The sequence below is a fragment of the Cryptomeria japonica genome, chromosome 10 (assembly GCF_030272615.1).
Source record: "Cryptomeria japonica chromosome 10, Sugi_1.0, whole genome shotgun sequence".
NCBI classification, from domain to species: domain Eukaryota; kingdom Viridiplantae; phylum Streptophyta; class Pinopsida; order Cupressales; family Cupressaceae; genus Cryptomeria; species Cryptomeria japonica.
The window spans coordinates 897354636-897374911 of record NC_081414.1 but is presented as its reverse complement, the minus strand read 5'-3'; the positions used below and the strand labels follow the sequence as shown (position 1 = coordinate 897374911).

The 20276-nt window shown below is 36.2% G+C and overlaps 1 protein-coding gene and 1 long non-coding RNA gene across 5 annotated transcripts in view; one reads left to right on the top strand and one right to left on the bottom strand.

Annotated features, from left to right (window-relative positions):
- The window catches only part of LOC131046355 (serine/arginine-rich SC35-like splicing factor SCL28), a 121999-nt gene that overhangs the window by 71539 nt on the left and 30184 nt on the right, over nucleotides 1–20276 (bottom strand). Inside the window, exon 3 of one of the 3 annotated variants that reach the window (XM_057980091.2) lies at nucleotides 11818–12704. The exons of the other annotated variants lie outside the window; for them this stretch is intronic. Within the exon in view, the coding sequence (XP_057836074.1) occupies nucleotides 12680–12704 (25 nt within the window). The 3' untranslated portion in view covers nucleotides 11818–12679. Of the gene's footprint in view, nucleotides 1–11817; nucleotides 12705–20276 lie in introns of those variants that run through there. 3 annotated transcript variants of the gene reach the window in all.
- The window catches only part of LOC131046362 (uncharacterized), a 170948-nt gene that overhangs the window by 129927 nt on the left and 20745 nt on the right, over nucleotides 1–20276 (top strand). The gene's annotated exons all lie outside the window — the stretch shown is intronic.

Genomic DNA, 20276 nt, shown 5'->3' with positions numbered 1-20276 from the left:
CCCCACTAAAAGAACCTTGGAGTCTACCTAAGTGATCCTTTACGCGAATCTTCAGCAGTTAGAGACTATTTTCTCAAGAGAGGATAAGATGCCTTTAGGTATTTTATTCTGTGTATGATGGTGTACAAAATACACGTCAACAATGTGTTGACTTGGTTTTTAACACCCCATGCCAAAAACCTTCATTTTGTCCTTTTGATGGTTAATCAAGAATTAGAAGTCTTGTAAGTCATCTCATAATGCCAAATTTCCTTAAAAGTCCTTTGAAATCCTTTAACACTTAGCCATTTTACTCAAAGTCTGACGTTGCCTAGGTTTTCAAAACCATTTAAAACTCTAACAAAACCCATAGCTTTTAAGAAGTCTATTCTCACAACAATGTTGGGTTTTGAACCCATTTTCGAAATCTTGTTGGTTATTAAACAAGTTTTCACAACCCCTCAAATTCTTGATACCAAAATTCTAAGCAAAAGGAAAGGTCAAATATCGGCATTTGGTGTTGGTTTTCTAAACCCCATTGGCATCCTAAGTGGTTGTCAAAACCTCTTAAGAACCCGACAAACAAAAAAGATACCAACTTTTCTTTTCACTTGCGAACATAACTGTGGGGCCCAAAGTGGTTGTGGCAACTTCTAAATTTTCCAATGCCACTTTATAAATTGCCTAAATGCACACCATACAAAAAGCACATAGTATGCTTTATTCATTGGCGAGTGAAAATGAAGAGATTTGGCATTTGTAGTGGTTGTGAAAACTATCCATTGGCCCAATAATCATTTTAAGCCAAAAGTGCTTTTGAAATACAAGTAGCAGATTTTTGTTTTGCAAGTTGTAAAGTCTCATCAGGTACCAATGAGGTTTTCACAACATCAACACCCGACATGGCTGTGAGAACCGTTCATAATACCGACACTCTCTCTAAAGTTAGTTTCTATGAAACATTGGTGTGGGCTTGCTAATGGTATTTTAAATGGAAACAACAGGTATTAAGTCAGATCCCATAGAAACATTGAAATGATGTACGAGGACATTGCAGTTGAATACTAAGATAAACAATGTAATGGAGAGATCCGAATAGAAGACATCATCATTTAGCCATGAAGATGGTTGGGAACCGAGAATTACTTTCCGGATTTGATTGTATTACGAAAGCTTGAGTTAGAGAATGATAAGTGACAAAATATCAATGTTATTGCAAACGGATGGAGATCCAAAGAGAAGAAAAGAATGGCATTCAAAATGAGCTCGCAACTAGCGAAACAATCTCGCAAACACCTGCATATAAGAAGCTACTCATGAAAAGAGTCGAAGATAATATTTGATCTCTTTGCCATGCTAAGGGTAAATTGGTACTTAACACAGTAATGGAGCTTCAAAATATTCGCAACTATCTATATCTCAACCAATTGGCAGATGAGTTTAAGAACACAAGTGAGGAAGCAAGAAACAATTATTTGCCTATCAATTTGTGCCAAATTATATTTTCAATATCATAAAGCATATGCTTATAATGTTTATTCATTAAACGTTTATGTAAACATGAGTTTGTTTTATTTTGTAAAACTTTATATAACTCCCAAGATCAAGGAAGCAGTTACGAAAGTTGGAACTGAAAAGGAACACTAGGAAAATCTTTAAATAGGTAATTAAAAGACATTATATGGGTCCGATTTTTTATCCCCATCACATTGTATTGTGAGAGTGAGACTTGCTTAGAGGGGAGGGTCTTTTTCAGATTTGAAAGGGGGGGTATTTTCCAACATAGTTAGTTCTATGCAGAAGTCTGTAAGCTCTATTTTTTCACCAAAGGAATAAGAAGACAATTTTATTTTATTTTGTTACCCAAGGTATCCCCAATCCTAGCGGCCCTGGCCCAACGTTTCCACTTACGGGCGAGGCAAGGGGCAATACTAGTCCTTGGGGTGAATCCCTGCACCCCTCTTAAATCTGAGAAGGGAGTTGAACCCAATACCGATGGGGAGCAAACCCACCACCCAAGCCAACTCACCTATCCGTTAATAAGAAGACATTTTAAATCTCTGTGTTCAATTGTTTTTATTTATTGTAAGTTTTCCTGTGATCTTTCTTTGGTGTTTTTGTATACCTGGTTGTGATCATATATATCATGGAATCTGTGAGTTCTAGATATGTATACTTGGAAGATATTGCTGTCCATTTCTCCTGATAGTCATTCGTAGGTATGGAGTGAGTGATATGTGTGTTATTCGTCTTCATTTCCTTGATTATCATTTGCGGGTGACGTGTAGATGATTTGTGTCATTTATCTTTGTTCCCTTCTTTCTAAAGTTTCCAATAGCATTTGTAGCATGGCTATGCTTAAGTGTTAGTTTGCCTTTTCTGCTTTCTGGTTAAAAGCATACACCAAAAAATCAAATTATATCTTATTACAAGGGAGCTGCCCCTCTCAAACATAGAGGAAGATCATTAATTCAATAGTGATCTCTCCAATTGTTAGTGAGTTTGTTGTTGGCTGTTGGACACTTGAGTCATTTTTCCAAGACAAATTACAACGACAATTTTGTTCAAGAATAGATTTTTGGCGACTCTACTGGGGAACAAAGTGATGGTGCTTTGTTGTAACGTCCCCAATATAATTAAATAATATTAATTATTGTAAGGCCCCAAATTTAATAACAAATCTTTTGGGCCCTTTATTTAATTAGTTATGTCAGCCCGTTTGTAACCCTTCGGGAAACTTCGTGGAGCCCATATATATGGCCGAGTTAGTCATTGTCGTAGGTATGCGAATTTTGATATTTTGTTTTCTCTTGTGTGAATTCCTGTTGGAGTTCTAGTATCCTCCATTTCGGAGGTGAAAGACCCTCCCTATTTGGTATTTGCAGTTTCGGTGAGATTCACCCCACCCTATTTTGTTTATTTGTACTCATTCCGGATCTAGCAAATCTTGAATCTCATCATTGTTTATCACTCCAGTTGCATATCTGTTAATCCGATACATGCACAAGGAATTCCTAATATTCAGAATTTATTGCTTACAGAAGATCAACCCTTCACCACACATTCACTGGAGCACATCGTACGGTTATACTACTGTACACCTCACACCTCCACTGTACATCTCACCAATCCCACAGTACGCCATACCTCCACTGTATGTCATTCCTCCACCGTAGACACCCACCGTACGCCATTCCTCCACCGTACGCCTTACCTCCCACCGCACACCATTCCTCCACCGTACACCCCACCGTACACCTTACCTCCCACCGTATGTCATTCCTCCCGTACGCCCTCACCTTCACCATACGGTCACACCCACACACTCTCTATATTGTCGTACATTGGCAGGGGAACATTACTTTTGTTCACTCACAAATCTGAAGGTACCTCCTTAGATGGAGGTTGGTGGCTTTGTATGTTGAAGTCTACATAGAAGATCTTTTTGGTATAAAAATTCCAGTTTTATATCATTGATTTTACCACAACTATGGAGAACACAATTTGGACCATTGGCCTTACCGCAGTATTTAGCTTTGCCTGCAAGACCAAGAAAATATTTTCTAAAGTTAAGCTGTAAAAAATATACAAGACCTAGATAAACATATTGATGCCTGCATTGTTGCCTTCCAGATCCTTGGGCTTTCTAAAGAAGATGTATTTGTTCGCTTGTTTGTTGAATCTTTCATTGGAGTTGCTGCAACTTGGTTCCAAAATTTGGAAGATGGATGTATTACAAATTGGGCTATATTAAGAGATAAGTTTGTTGCAAGATTTAAACTTGCAATTAATGTGGGTGCTCTTTTATGCTAGTTTTTCACAATTCAAAAGAGAGAAGGTGGATGCATGAGAGATTTTGTTGATTGATTCAACCAATCATTTAGATGAATTCCGCATGCTAGTCAGCCTAGTCAATCAAACCTGCTATCCATTTTTGTTGCAGCATTACATCCAAAGATCCAATTCCATTTGAAGTGAAGCAAGGTATGTGATCTTGAAATCGGGAAACAAGAAACCATTAACATAGAGGATAATTTGTTGTTGCTTGGATGGCTTGATCAAAATCAGAATAGAGAAGTTTTAAATGAAAAATCTGCTAATGACTATTGTGAGCAATCAAAAAAGATAAGATTTCCTTCTTGTATAGCCGAATGTTCTAATCCCATAGTTTTGTGCCAAGAAATTTTTTTGACAAACAATCCATATGGTTTAGAAATCAAATGTCATAATAAAGGAAGTCTTGATGTATATAATATTATAACATACATTATGAAGAAAATGAAAGTGATTCTGATAGTTCGAGTGATGAAGAGGACTTTTCTCCTTGCACACAATCAGCCAGTATGACAACTTTCTTCACTTTAGTAGTTGGGAATGGAAAACAATCCTTTGGTGACATGGTTCACAATAAAGAAAATAGAAATGATGATGCATTCTTGTTGCAGCCATAATCAGAAACATTCACTTTTGAAGATATAGATGAATCATTAAGAAACATTGCAGCAGCAACAAAAGTTGAGGAAAAACCAAGGAAGTGTTGGCAACAATGCAGCAAACTGAGAGTGAGGGGGGGGTGAATTAGTTTGCTCACAAAACTTTATTCAATTCAAACTTAAATTCAGATAAGATCATGAACAGTAAAGACATAAATCAACACCACATCAAGAACACATATAACACCAAGATTTTTGACGTGGAAAGCTCGGTTAAGGGAAAAGCCACGGTGGGAACCTACCCACAATGAGATAATACCGTATTAGGAGTAAGTGTAAATATTACAATTGGGAATGCACATGCATTCGGGCACACTGCCTAGAGCTCACTGCCCAAATACAAGAAGGGCTACAACCTTGAGGAAGGCTCATTGCCTTAAAGATTCAAACAACAATCTGGATTACATGAACTGAGAAAATAGCATCTCCCAATGCCTGATTACAATTACGGTAAGCACATACTCAAAACTCTGGTCTTTCACACTTCTTTCGCACTTATCCTTTATTGCCGAATGATTAATACATTGTTTGCACACGACATACCTCTCTCATGAATATTACATATATTTATACAAATCATCAACTCTTGAAATATACGTCGGCTAAACCCTCAATACAAATTACAAAATAATCTCACATGCTACAACAATGCATGCAAACCAAAATAGTGTTGGCTAAGACATAGTCTGGACCCAAATCAATACCGCAACTAATAAACATCTCCAAGGATTACGCCATGATCATCCGCAACACGTTACAATCATCATGAATGTTGCATAACACGAAGAATACCACTTGATCAAGAAAATGATCAAATAACGTGCACAACGATCAATGCAAACCATCAACACGAATAGGACGTGATCTAGAAACATCCACAAGCAACGTGAATCCCACTAGAAACAACCTCAACAACACCACTTACTAGAATCTCCATCATCAATATACCAAACCTCAAGAACATACTTTGAACCGAGTGTCAAACTAAAAGATTCACTTGCGGACTTCTAAATCACAAACCATCTGGATTGAGGACACATATGAACGTCCCAAACACTCTGCCAAATCCGCAAACCAAGATATAGCAATTCCGGAGCAATGCGGAGCACAAACCAGAATACTGAATAGCACGAACAACTTAATAACCAACCTCAATACGAGATCTCACAACACGATCAAATCATCATGCAAACCACTACAAATGGGAATGAAACATCTACAAACATCATACCAAAAACCCTTTAAAGTGCATCAGCTCATCTGCAACATCTTGATCAAACCAACTCATCCAATTTGACTACAACACTAGAATACACAGAAGAACGTGTTGACATCAATGACAACACATCATTCCAGCAAACTTCTCAACAATATCCAACAGGAAGCATGTGGATGAGCTGAGTATATTCAATGCTTTATACCTACCAACAAGCATCGGTGAATTTTTCAAGGTTAGCGATAATCTTCTCTTTGAACTCTTTCATTCTTTTGAACGAGATAGTGTGAGTTGATTCCTTTCTCCTCATAATAACGTTGAACAAAATGAACTTATTCTTAAAAATTAATTTTGAAAATATAGAAATCAATGAACAAGGGAGTGAGAATGAAATAGTCATGGGACAAGACGCAATGGGTTGTCATAAACAAGCAAAGAGTAATGTTTCCCTATGCGAAGCAATTGGTGAAGGTGCTGAGCTATTGTAAATCAACAATGATAAGGTAGCTGAATTGGTGGTTGTAGAAATTCATGAGGTTGTTTCAATAGGCAGTGATTATATGTTTGTTAAAATATTGCTCTTGGGGAGATAGTGCAAATCAAAATGATCTCTTCCCCATTCCTATCAACAATGAATTCATTCCAAATTTTGGTTTACTCGGGACAACATATAGAGATACACCTAATGATATACAAGAATACACTCAAGAAATCATTTAAGTACATGATGAAAAGTGGTTGTTTGGTCATGAAGTTTGACATAGGCTTCTACAAAACGAATCTCCTTTGGATTTGCATGCCATTCTTAAGTCTGCAGCTACTACATGAGTATGCATTCCTTTTCCGCAATACATCCTACTTCTCCCAATCTATCAATCAATATACATGAGCTTTCCTAAGCATCCTTGGAGGTAGGGTCTCCCTACCATGTACATATTTAGGAATTTTGGTTTTGTCAATTTAGGTTCCTTTCCATTTTGTTTCATTTTTGGCTTGCTCTCAGTCTTTCTATGCACTGTGACTCTATAGCCCCAATGGATCTTAAGCATTGATCTTGCCTCAAATTCAGGATTCCTTGTTGCATTCTTTTTCAGTCCCTATACCCAGTTAGAGCGAGTTGTTGCCTTGGTTTTTAGCACCCCATGTCAAAAATCTTCATTTTGTCCTTTTGATGGCTAAGTCAATTAATTAGAAGTCTTGTAAGTCATCTCATAATGCCAAATTTCCCTAAAAGTCCTTCGAAATTCTTTAACACTTAGCCATTTTACTCCAAGCATTGCCTTGGTTTTTAGCACCCCATGTCAAAAATCTTCATTTTGTCCTTTTGATGGCCAAGTCAATTAATTAGAAGTCTTGTAAGTCATCTCATAATGCCAAATTTCCCTAAAAGTCCTTCGAAATTCTTTAACACTTAGCCATTTTACTCAAAGTCGGACTTTGCCTAGGTCTTCAAAACCACTTAAAACTCCAACAAAACCCATAGATTTCAAAATGTCTATTCTCACAAAAGTGTCGGGTTTTGAACCCATTTTCGAAACTTTGTCAGTTATTAAATAGGTTATGACAACTTCTCAAATTCTGAATACCAAAATTCTATGCAAAAGGAAAGGTCAAATATTGGCGTTTGTTGTTGGTTTTCTAATCCCCATCAGCATCCTAAGTTGTTCTCAAAACCTCTTAAGAACCTAACAAACAATAAAGATGCCAACTTTTTGTAATGCCCCCTACTAGGAGACTGTCTATTTCCCAATAATTAACATATATCATTAAATATTATTATGCCTTAAATTAAGATTTTGAGATTAGAGAACAACTAATTATTCATAATACAATCAATAATCAATTATATTTAGGGTTTATCCTTACTACTTCCCTAACCCTAATGGAGGATGGGGAATTTCTGTGGAAGGGCGCTTCGAAACCAATCTACAAGCAAGCTCCCTCAAGGTCTCAAGAATACAAGTCCATACCCCATCTTGGGACTTATCCCTCAAGGTTTCAAGAACACCTGTCCATACCCCATCTTGGGACTTACCCATCTTGTGAGGAATTACTCCGCCTCTCCCTACACAAACCAACCTATCCTCACGAAGGCATGTGTGAAAGATCAAGGACTGGAACATATATATATTGGTTCTTTTATGTATTGTGAATGATAATGCATATAATTGTAATCAAGCATAAATCCGGTTCTACTTATTATTATTAATGCAAAGTATTTATAATAATAATTATGATATTTTGTGCTACTAATAATTGTTTCTTATTCTAACCATTCCTTATTACATATCTTGCAAATATGCTCTTAATACATAATTCAGATGCGTATTGTGCCGATAAGGCTGTGATGCATGATTTCCTCTTGCAGAGTACTTTTATTCTTGCTGATCTGATCCCCCTTCTTGGTTGCTTGGATTGGATATATATATATATCTTCCCATAGATGGTTAAAAGTCAAAACCCTTTATATGCTTACAATTGTTTGTAAGAGAGGTGATTGTTCATAACTAATGTGTTTACTTAACCTTATTGAATCTTTCTTAACCTTCACGCTAAATGAATCACTACCCTTTTATTGTTATCATTTGTTATCACCGACTTTACAATTTAACTACCCCTTCATGAATGCTTCTTCATAATCTTTAATCACACCTTTCATTAACTGTCTTCAATGTAATCGCTGCATATTGAATCTCCTGCAGAGTTAAGATCACTCCATTGCTGTATTTCATCCTTAATTCAATCGGGTAAGTATAGCATGGTTGCCTCTTGCCAGATACATTAAGTTTTGGGTTCTAAAACCTCAAAAAATTGTGAAGCCCCATAAATGAGACAATTTTCTCATCAACGAGTTCTCTTATTTATTTGTTTTTGTTTCCGTTCATGCTAGAAGGCGGATAAGAAGTAGTTGATAGGTGGGGACATGACAACCCACCCTTCCCTAGATTGCTTGTCCTCAAGCAATGATCACGAAGAGAGTGTTCAAGATGACTCTACAAAGGTTTGATGTATCTAATCGTGTTGGGAATCCCCTTCCTAAACCATATTCCGCCGTGGTATTCTGATATTATATGAAGTTGTAATTCGAAGACAAGTTTTCTCTCATCTTTCGGAACAAGGTCATTAGTTGTGGATATCTCTTGAGTTGAAACAAGGGTGAGTTTTCCACATATTAAGACAAGGATTAGAGCATACACATGGATATATGCAAACATGAAGCATACACATGAATACACATATTCTTAGATTCCTTCTCATTGACTACGATTCCTTGATTCATCTTTACCTTGCAGGATGGCAGGATCAAGGCTCTGAAATAGGGAAAAACTTACAAAAAAAAGTAAGATCTTTTCATTAAAAAAATTAGAAATAGCTAGGGTTTGCTCTTTGTTTCATAAATATAAAATGAAAATAAAATTTAGAAGACAAACGGAATTTAAAAAGAAAAGATTAAAAATACAAGATTACCTCTTCAAACTTGCTTCAAATAGAAGGAGGGCTCTTCCAAATGCTCCATATACTCTTTTAGATGCACCAAGGGTTGCTACACATTTTCCCAAATGGTATTCAATCAATGTTTGTTGATCAACTTGTGTGTTGGTTTTTCTTTTATGGCATTTCATTTTGGAGCATTGGAGTTTATTTTAAGTACTTAGGTGTCAAGTTGTCTTCTTTACTTCTTTCTTATTATTTTCGGTTGATTCTACACATTACGACTCGCTAGAAACTTGGTTCACGAGTTCTTGGGCCTTGTTTTGACCTCCTTATCTCGAGACTCGCCAAGTCTTGTAACATTGCCTCATAGCATGAATTTTGTAAAGGGGACACTACACAAGCTTCTCTTGTTTCATATGTGATTTAAGCCTTTTACCATTCTATGTTTCTTAAAATTAGAAAGATACCAACGCCCCTCAAAATTCTTGTATTTTTGATAAGGGAGTTTTTGTGACACCCCCTTGGTTTGGGAACAGCGTGGGGACTCCAAGACATCCTCGAGTTGTCCAAGGGACTCCTAGGAGTCTCCGGACTATGCTTGGGACTTCTAGGGCAAGAAAATAAAAAAGTCAATATTTAAAATAAATAAATAAATAAAGTGTTTTTGATTTGCTTTGCCCCCAAACCCACCAAAGGGGTGCTACTCCTTGACCTTGCTAGGGGTTGCCCCCAAACTACCACATGCTACCATCCCTTGTCATCCAAAAATCTAGGCCCTTGGTCTCCTCATCCTTGAGAGCTATCTTTCGTGTCTTCTCCTCCCTATCTTGAGACTTTGTGGAAGATAGCTAAAAACTCAAGTGACCGTATTGTTGGTGCTAAGGTGGGCTAGTGTTGGCAACAACAATCAAGGAATGTGCTTTGAAGATTCAAATAGCATTTGTGCTATACTATTGCCCCGAAATTATGTGTAGATTAGTGTTTTTGTGAGGATCTCTTATTCTTCACAAAAACACTAATCTATACATAATGTTACTTCTATTGCCTATTTATTCTAGTTATAGGCAATAGATTCTTACTTATTTCAAGAAAATATCCAAGATTTAAAATGTAATTTTCTTAGCTCCATTCAATTTAGTTTGGAATGTTCCATTCCCTTACACACAATGTGTTTTACTATCAGCAAGAGTAACTTTTTCAAATCAAGTATGATATCGGATATTAACCAATCCTTCCTTTCAGTCCATTTATCAACACTTGAATCAAAATACTATAGTGCATTATTCCTATGGTGAGAAACAATTAAATCTTTTTATAATCATCTTCATTCTCCCATATGTTAGCTTGTTCTTGATATATATTCTGCATATGATCTAAGAAGATTCTTTTTCTATAGGCTTTCAGGTGGCCCATCAAACCACAGAAATGGCACCATATTTTGCTGCTGGTTTACTTGCAGTAGATGTATGAATCTTACCTTTGCTTTGAGCGAGACCTTTTTTATTTACCTTTTGGCTTAAACTTGAGCAAAAGCGCTCTGGGAGGTCATGCCATTTGTTCTAAACTGTTCCATCCATCTACCCTTTGCTAGGAACTTGTTTCCCAAATGTGTCAGAAGTGTAGTTAGAATCTAGTTAATTGCCTTAAGAAAATTTCCCAGAGAGGTAGGCATATAAAAAAGCGATCACAATTTCTTGATTAATCCCTAATATCCTTAATATTCGGCAAGTGCTGCTGAAGTGATTCTTGATTCAAGTGATTCCCCCTGTTCTAAATTTCTGAATATATATAAATCATCCATATCTGAAGTCCACTTCTTATCATCAAATTTTACAGACTCTGGAGGTCACTCAGAATCCAGAAAACTGGGGCAACATTTCACATGTCACTGATAATATGAGGAGCTCCAGGGCTTCCTAATACCTCTTGTCAAAGTCCTCCCTGTTCAAGTCAGCACGGAAACAGATACAGATCGATATTGGATACGGATATAGATATGGCAAATCTTCAATATCCCTTGATACAAATACTGCTAGATATGTAGAAATATACTTATATTCAATTATTTATAAACCTAAGGGCATAGAACATAAATTTAAAAATATTCATTTATATTTTAGTTTACAATATTTATTTTGTTATATTATGTTTCGTCTTTAATATCTGTGTTGTGTGTGTGTGTAATTGTTTTTGCAAATTTTGAACGTTTTTCATAAACCCTGACATAATATAGCATCAAGCAGCTCGGTTTTGTATCCAAATGTATTGGATTTGGCCCAAATATAGGCTCATTTATTGATATGTCTGGACGCAGTATCCATGTAGTATCCAGGAGTATTGTCTCTGTATGGGATATCCCATTTGCGTATACATGTATCTAAATAGCAGAGGACAATTATCTGGCAACTTTGGTTATTTACCCCATCATACCTAAGTCTTAAGCCATATTTTCTACTGTATTCCTTTTTTCTACATAATATCTCTATATTAAAAAATAGGGAATCAGTGCTTTTTCATAAATATTTCCAAGATTAATTAAGAAACAAAATATTCAGGTTTGAGATATCCACTTCTTTTCCTTTAGAACTCTGATTTCTACAGAAGAACAAATAATTGAACAAGCAATTACTTAAGATGTCAACCATTGATAACAGGGAAAACAATTGATGTACTCAATTCTTCTGGTTGCTCTTCACAGACAAAATTTCTTCCCTTCATTCAACAGTGTCTCAAACTCTGGAAAATTGGAGTCATTTTGCTTTCTACTTGAGTTTGTTTCACAACTCTGCCCTACCATGAAACTGAATGAGCTTGTGGATTTCTCCATAAACAATCTTTATCAATATGTCTGCAGGAATACTTTGGCTTTCTGCTCTTTTTTACAAGGTTGCCGATCTTGTACCTATTCACATTAATATGGACTGCCAAAGGAAAAATAGAACTCAAAGAACAAAATGCGTAACTTGCAACCTTTCTATCTGATTATTCATGCAGATCTGTTCAGGAATTTTGATGCTACAAAAGTCTTGATCAATTTCACATTCTTATCCGCTACCCACAGTCTCTTCTTCAAAGCATTTTTTATAACGTGTCTTTATAGAAAACCTCAGCAAGTCTTCCTGAACTCCAATGTTTCTTGCTCTCGCCAAATCTCATCAGATATCTGATATGGGCTCTGATGCACTTTACTTTAGAAACCCATCATGAGTTCTGGTGCAATATTGGTAAATTAAGGAGGGACAAGACAATAAATAGATCAGGGGAAAGTTCATTTTCACATTATAGTCAGGTCTAGATTACATTTCTAGTGTTATTCAACTAAATTTTTTAACTATCAACTTTCTCCTGTTTGTCAAGTAATTCACAACTATGTTCCTGGGGACGTTTGAGGGATGAGGGGATGCCTCAAGAACTCCCTGCCATCCCTGATCAAAATCTTTTTGGCCGTCATATCCCGGAAATGCAGGGACTTCATGTGAACAGCTGGGGATGCCAATAATGTTCCTTGACTGCCCTGGGGACAGCCAGCCATTCCCTTCCAGACACACTCATTTGTTCACGCTCTCTGCTTCCTGCAGTCACTATTTCCAATCACAACCCAAGATTTATCAGCATAACAAAAGACATTTGATGAATTCAACAGAACTTGATCTGCACAAATACTACCCTGTGATGAGTTGCAAGTACCTTTTAATTTCAAGAAAAATGTCTCTTAATATGCATTTGGACTAGTTTTGGCTCAGAATTGTCATTATTTGCTTAAAAAATTTCTGTAGTTCAGCTTGCTGCTAGCCAGTTTATGACCAATAATTGTAGACAATTGTTTAATTCTTTACAGCTCAAAAGTCCCATTTTGTCTCCATTCATTTAAAAAGTTTGAATGACTCAGCTTGCTGCTAGTCAGCTTATGACCAATAATTGTATGCAAGGAAACCATAATTCCTAACAAGGACAATGAAATTCACTTGGTTGATAATCCATCTTAGTTTATTAAGACTCGGAGGAAAAGTGTGCATTAGCTGAAGAATATTCCTTAAACAATTCCACCTTTTCATCAAACAAGAACAAGGAAGTGCTAATTATAAAGTAAATTGTCTCAGTTGTCTACCCAAGCATCCATTCTAACCATTCTGAGCACATATGATTATGACACTTCCCCACACAGTTATACAAGGCTGATTCGTATTTCTCTTCAATCCATGATTGTAGAAGACTCTGCAAGTTGGTGGAGTTGCCTATTTTCAGAATGACCACCTTTTGCACCTTAAACACCTCAGTATTCTGCAGTACAATAACACCAGAATTTGATAAAGAAAGGACATTTTGCGAAGTCAAATCTCATTTAGGTGTTTACAAGGCTTTGTGGAAGTACCTCTGCTTAATTTATGTTTTGAAGTTACATGGTACGGTCGTGCCTGTTTGGCATGCATTGTCAGGAAACTACCTAATAAAATGAAATTTAGATCCTTTTCCTTGATCTATGTGACCATTACAGGTTATTGCCATGCATTTCCTATCTGATCTTCCTATTATCAAACACAAATATTCTTGCTTTTCTTGGTGATGGTTGATTACAGCTCAAAGATGGCTATTTTTTCATGCCAAAAAGATTGTTCCTATGCAATCCACTATCATACTCTTCTTTGAGCATATCTAGATTCACAATAAACTTTTTGGAATCATCTTTCCTATTCATAAATCTGTATTTCTCAGCAAAACAAAAGGATTTTCATTAACTCGAGAAGATTTCATATTACGATATTACTTGCCTTAATTGAGTTCCAAAAATCATTCAAACAAAACAGATGTCTCTCAATTTGTAATTTACATAGGCATTATATCTAAACCTACAATAGGCAAGAAATCTGGAGGAAGAAATATGTCTAGATCTAGGAAGGATGTCTTGCTTATGGAATAGTACCCACTCAAGGAAAGATCATAAATATAAAATATATCAGCTGAAATAATCAGTTAAATGGTTTATATGACCTAGACACACACTACATGCTGAACACACACGATTCCTTATATGCTAAACTTAAGCTTGGTGCACGCCAAATTTGGGATCAATGTTTAAGCCAATGGTCAATAATAAGTCTTGCTCAAAACCCAATGACTAAAGGTCAGAGCTTTTCAATAACTTTCCAGCACTTTAAATGGAACAATACAAAGTGGAAATGTGTCTAGTAGTCCATCCAAAGAACAAGCATACACTATGTAGGGACAAAAAATTGTAATTTGGCAAATGGCAAGTCTTGGCTGCAAGAGGCTAAATGTTATTGTAACAAAAAAATGAATCAAACAATAACATAAGGGACAAATACATTTCAAATGTGTCTTTCTCTATTCCCAAAAATCCTTAATGTTGAAAGACAAGTTTGTAAGTTAAATCCATTTACTTGGCATGGATTTTATTGTACGGGTACCCATTCAAAAAGAAAATTGTATTGTGCCGAATTTCAAGTTGTCTTAACTACAAGGCCTTCAAAACTCATCTTGTTTGTTGTGTCTTGTTCTCCTTTTATCATCTTGTACGATAATGGACCTGAGTGTTTAGAATTGGATGAATGAAGTTCTCGAGGAGAAGTTCGATAAAATCTAGAGCCCAAGAGTGCACTTTACAGTGTAAAAAAATAATTCTTCATGGCAAAATTTAAAACACTAGTGATAGGTGTGTGCCTAAAATTAGATGCACACCTAACTAAAGAATGTTGGTTTTCAAAATACAAGTTAATGTATTGAGGTGTTCAATACGAGAGCTACACACAATTGACAATGGAGTTTCTTCAATATCATAATACACATAGGTCTCAATCAAGGGTCTAAGGTTTCTTGGTTAGAGGTGGTTGGAAAATGTAAAAAAATGAGGTCTATAAGTGCAATATAGATATGTACACCTAAAAGGCGAAGATGCACCTAACTAAGCATTTTGAACTTCAAAATGGTAGTTTAGAGGCGTGTGCTTAAAGGCTAAGGCATGCCTAGTAATGAAGCTAAGAAATTTTAAAAAATGATCCCATATATAGGCATGCTCCTCATGAAAATAGTGTGCCTCAATACAGGCTATAAAATTCTAAATTTTTTTATGCCAATACAAGGACATGTATTGAGGGTTGAGGACAGCTTGTAATGAAGCCAAAAAAAAATAATTGTGGAGTGTGTTGGCATGCATGTAAGAATCTATGTCCGTCTTAAGGAAATTGGTGCAAGGGGTGATTACATTCCAATGTTCAGAAAGGGGCTTTTCTATATAAAAGGATGAATGAAATTGAACCAATGTATAGGTATGCCCTTGAGATTGAAGGTGCATCTCTTAAAAGGAAAAAAAGGATTGGTGGGTGAAAACCCATTATTACACATGCGTTTGATGTAGGGGATGCATGTCATGAAGGAAGCAAGTTTATTTTTAAAATTCAATACTCAATATATAGATGTACACTTGGGGGCAAGGATGCACACACTAAATAATATTTTTTCATCACCTTTGTCAAAAAAAGAGCATAGTTTGAGATTTGCTATTTTTAGCTAGAGCTATTTTTAGCCCATGTTACTTTTAGCGGTCTCTAGTTTTAGCACAAGGAGCACATCAAAGTTTGAGAACCCCATTGTTAGGTGCATGCTTGGGCAAAAGGGCACACCTATACAAGAAAAATTAAATATTAAAAATATCATAGTTATTAGGTGTGTCCCTAGTGATGAAGTGCATTCCTATATAAAGGAAACCAAAAGTACAAGTTCAAAGTTCATTTTACAATGTATTGGTGCATGTGTAAAATAGAAGTGCATGCCTATCAAAGGGATTCAAAATATCAAAAGCAGATTTTTAAGGTTTTTTAGAGGGTTAGCCATGATGAAAGGAAAAGTTGCAAAATCATCAAAGCCATACAAAGCTGCCTATCCTAAAGTCTATTTTTAGCACACTAAAATGACTTTTGTTTTCATCGCCTTTTTCAAAAAAAAGCATGGTTTGGGATTTTCTATTTTTATCTAGAGCTATTTTTAGCCCATGTTACTTTTAGCAGTCTCTAATTTTAGCACAAGGAGCCCATGCCATTTTTTGCTTTTTTATATTTTCATCTTTTGTTATTTATAGCCTAGATTTGGCTATTTTCAGATCGCTTCCCGTGCAAGAGATGTGAGCATTAAGTCTTAGTGTTATAGATAGTTGTTTTTGATGTGATAGGATGGGTAATTACTAGGTAGATACAGAAAGACTTTGACTCCAACATAAACTCCTAGTTCCCCCCTATCAAAACATAATCTAAAGTAACATAAACTCCCCTATAGCCCCTATTAGAGCATATAGATGTATAGGGCAATCAAAATATCAAGAGTAGAGTGGCTACCTTCCAAGATGTCTAGCCATATTGGTAGGTACCCCTCCTAAAGAATTTGGGCTATATCCCAATAGATGTGAGGAGGAGGCACCAATGAGATTTGTTCTTTAATGGAAAAACCTACATGTTGAAGCTAAAGCTAATGCCACTTTCTCGACAACTACTAGGGCTAGAACCTTGCCCGCCTATGTTTTCAATTTGATTTTGTGTTGAAGCTTGAAGAAAACACATGATAGTAGCATGTGATGGATTAGTGCAAGCAAGAAGAGGCATTGTAAAGATGTGGACATGGTACCATAGTGTCCTAAATGGATTCTTAATGGTTTGTAATCTTAATGATCTAGATGACATATAAATATTGATGTATTTGTCTTCTTGTTTTGTGCTTTCTGAATTAATATAAATAGATCTCAATGACACCCAATACAAATGGGTGAGCAAAATTCAGGCTTATGATTTTGATATAGAATATGTTAAGGGGCCAAACAATGTGGTAGTTGATGCTTTGTCCAGGTGGTCTTATTTAAATTCTTTAACCAGCATCACTTTAAATTCTTTAACCAGCATCACCGGGGATTGGAAGGCTCAAATCACAGCCAAATATGCCAAGCACTCTTTAGCCACTGAAATAATGGAAGGAAACTTGCCAAGTGAAGACTACAAGGTTGTGGAGGAACTTATCCTCTATAAGGATAGAATTTTTGTTGTGCCTAACTCCAAATTTAAGGGTACAATCATGAAGGAATACCATGATAATCCCTTGGCTGGACATCAGGGGTGTTATAAAACATACAAACAAATAAGGGAGAAATTTTCATGGAAGGGCCTCAAAAGAGATGTTATGAAGTATGTTCAAGAATTTATGACATGTCAGAAAAACAAGGCTGAACAGACCCATCCTGTTGGGCTTCTACAACCACTACCCATTTCTGACCAAAAATGGGAGTGTATCTCTATGGATTTCATTATCGGCCTACCCAAAGTCCAAGGCAAAGATTGTATTTATCTTGTGGTAGACTGCCTAACCAAGTATGCTCACTTCTTTGTTATATCCACTGAATATAGAGCACACCAAGTGGTAGAGGTTTTCTTCAAAGAAGTATTTTGGTTGCATGGGTTACCGAAGAATACTCTCAGTGATCGGGATAGCCGTTTCCTTATCCAGTTTTGGCAAGAGTTATTTAGACTAGTAGGTACAAATCTGACTCCTAGGACTAGCTATCATCCTCAGATTGACGGATAGATAGAAATAGTAAATAAGTGGCTAGAGGGGTATTTGAGAAATTATGTTACAAATCAGCAAAATGCATGGATTAGATGGTTGCACTTAGGGGAGTATTGTTACAATACTACCCATCATATGTCCATTGGCATGAGCCCCTTTAAGGCCCTCTACAGATATGATGTTATTACTTTTGGAGTTTTGGCCATCGAAGAGAGCAGAGTGCCTGGTGCTAAGGACTTTATACAACAGAATGTGGATATCATGAACTCCCTTAAGGGCAACTTGCACCATACTCAAAATCAGCAAAAAAATTATGCAGATCGGAATGAGGAAGAAAGAGATTTTGAGGTAGAAGACATGGTTTTCTTGAGACTTCAGCCCTATAGGCAGTCCTCACTCAAAGCCAGTGGAGCAGAAAAGCTTAAACGACGATTTTATGGTCCTTACAAGGTGTTATGGAAAATAGGAGAGGTAACTTATGACATTGAATTACTGGAGAATTGCAGAATCCACAATATTTTTCATTTCTCTAGACTTAAAAAGGTCTTGGGCCAACAAGTTACTCCTTGTGCTGAATTGCCTCCCCTTGATGATGAAGATAAGCTAATATTGGAGCCCGAGACTGTCCTAAATATGAGAGAAAGGAGATTGAGAAACAAAACCATTCCAGGATTTTTGATTAAGGGGAAGTGATTACCTGAGGAAGATGCTACATGGGAAGGAGAGGAAATTTTCAATCATCCCCAACTTAAGTTGCTTGAGGACAAGCAAACTCCAGAGGGGAGGACTGTCATGTTCCATTATTAATCCCTTATGTAATCCTTATATGTTATGTAATTCATTATTAAATTCCATTATTAAATTTACAATCATCTTTATGAAATTACTTGTGCTTATTAAAATTTTATATTTAATAGGAAGCAAATATTTATTAATGCAAACAAACAAAAGATGGAAATATATTAACACACGATTATGATTAGCAACATAACAAATAAAAGGCAAGTCTTTTTCATTTATCAGGCAAGTGGGGGGTTGCGTCTCTTATACCATAGAGACATGCCCAGACCATCACGCCCCAATATCCTAAGTGTCGTGTCTCCTTGTCAAGAATAAAAGGAGACCACGTTAAGGATGTGAAGGGAGAATGGTAGGAAAAAAGGAGGAATCGCCAGCAGAAAACATTCGGACTTTATAAAGAGAGGAGTCGCTCCAGGTATGTCTCTTCCATCCCAAAGAAAGGATGGTAACTATTGTATAACAGTGCAAAAAGAGTAATATGTGTATCGGTAGATAAAAACAGTCACAATATGATACGTGTATAAACAGTTTTCACACAGCTGATAAATCTGATAATAATCTGCTATTAAATATACAGTTATATACAGCTTGTCTAAAATTTGATGATATGTATATGGATTAATAATGAAATAAATCACAATATAGCACAAGTAATTTCTAATGGATTCGTATTCTATGTATCTGATATAATAATCATAAAATTACATATAAGGATAATGTAAATTATGAACTGCTGAAATACTAACAGGTTATTTATATAAATCTGGACTAAACATAATGTACAGTTCTATATTGATAACAGTAAATAGAAATAATAATCTACATTTACAATGAACTATTAATCTACACTTAAGTTGATATCATTACAGGGAGGTAAAGGGATTTGTAGAGGGGAATACTGTCCACCCAAGTAGGCCACCTACTGAATCTTAATAAATCAGTAGGCCAGGAGGGCAGGTGACTGCTATTGGGCTTGGGTTTGACAGAATTAAGCCACCACTATCCTCCACTGGCTCCCTAGCATAAGAAAATTAATTAGTTATGAAATAAGTATAATCAAGGGGATAAGACCCACACCATAATGATTAGGCCACCCTGGTGGATGATTAATCTGCTGCCAGGGCCAAAAGGGCTTGATGACCGCTTTTGGGCTCAGAATGGGACGGTTGGGCAAACCTGGTCATACATTTGTTTCCAAATCATATAATAAAATGAATTATCTTTACAATCCTTTAACAAATAATTGCGTGACTTAAAATATCCGCTGTGTATGTAGTGATTCATGATTACAGGTGTCTTATAGAATTTAACAGAAAAGTTCCCTTTGGTAAGATATCTCTCTGTTTCTGATTTATTTTCTTGTTTGTTAATTCAGGCATACATATCTGTGTATATATATTTAGTAGGGGACATGGGTACATTACAGTAGACCAAATAAATTTTAAATCTTGCTATGCTATTTGAACTCACTCAACTACTAGTGAAATTCCTTATACATTTGAGTTAGAGTGCTTTCGAAGTTGAAGGTTGATAAAATGCATGAAAAGAAATAAATCACACCATAGAGACAGAGATTTATCTTGGAAACCTCAAGGCAAGGAAAACTAGATGGAAGTGGCAAATGCACATCTTTCAAGTTTTCTTGGTTTGAGTGACAGACTCACTCCATGCGTTTCCTATCTTCCTGGTACCTTTTGGTATCAAATACCTCCAACCATACAAGTAGTGTAATCTACCTAGAACTTCTTCCTTTTGTTGCACTCTTATCGTTACCTACTTCTATTGATCGC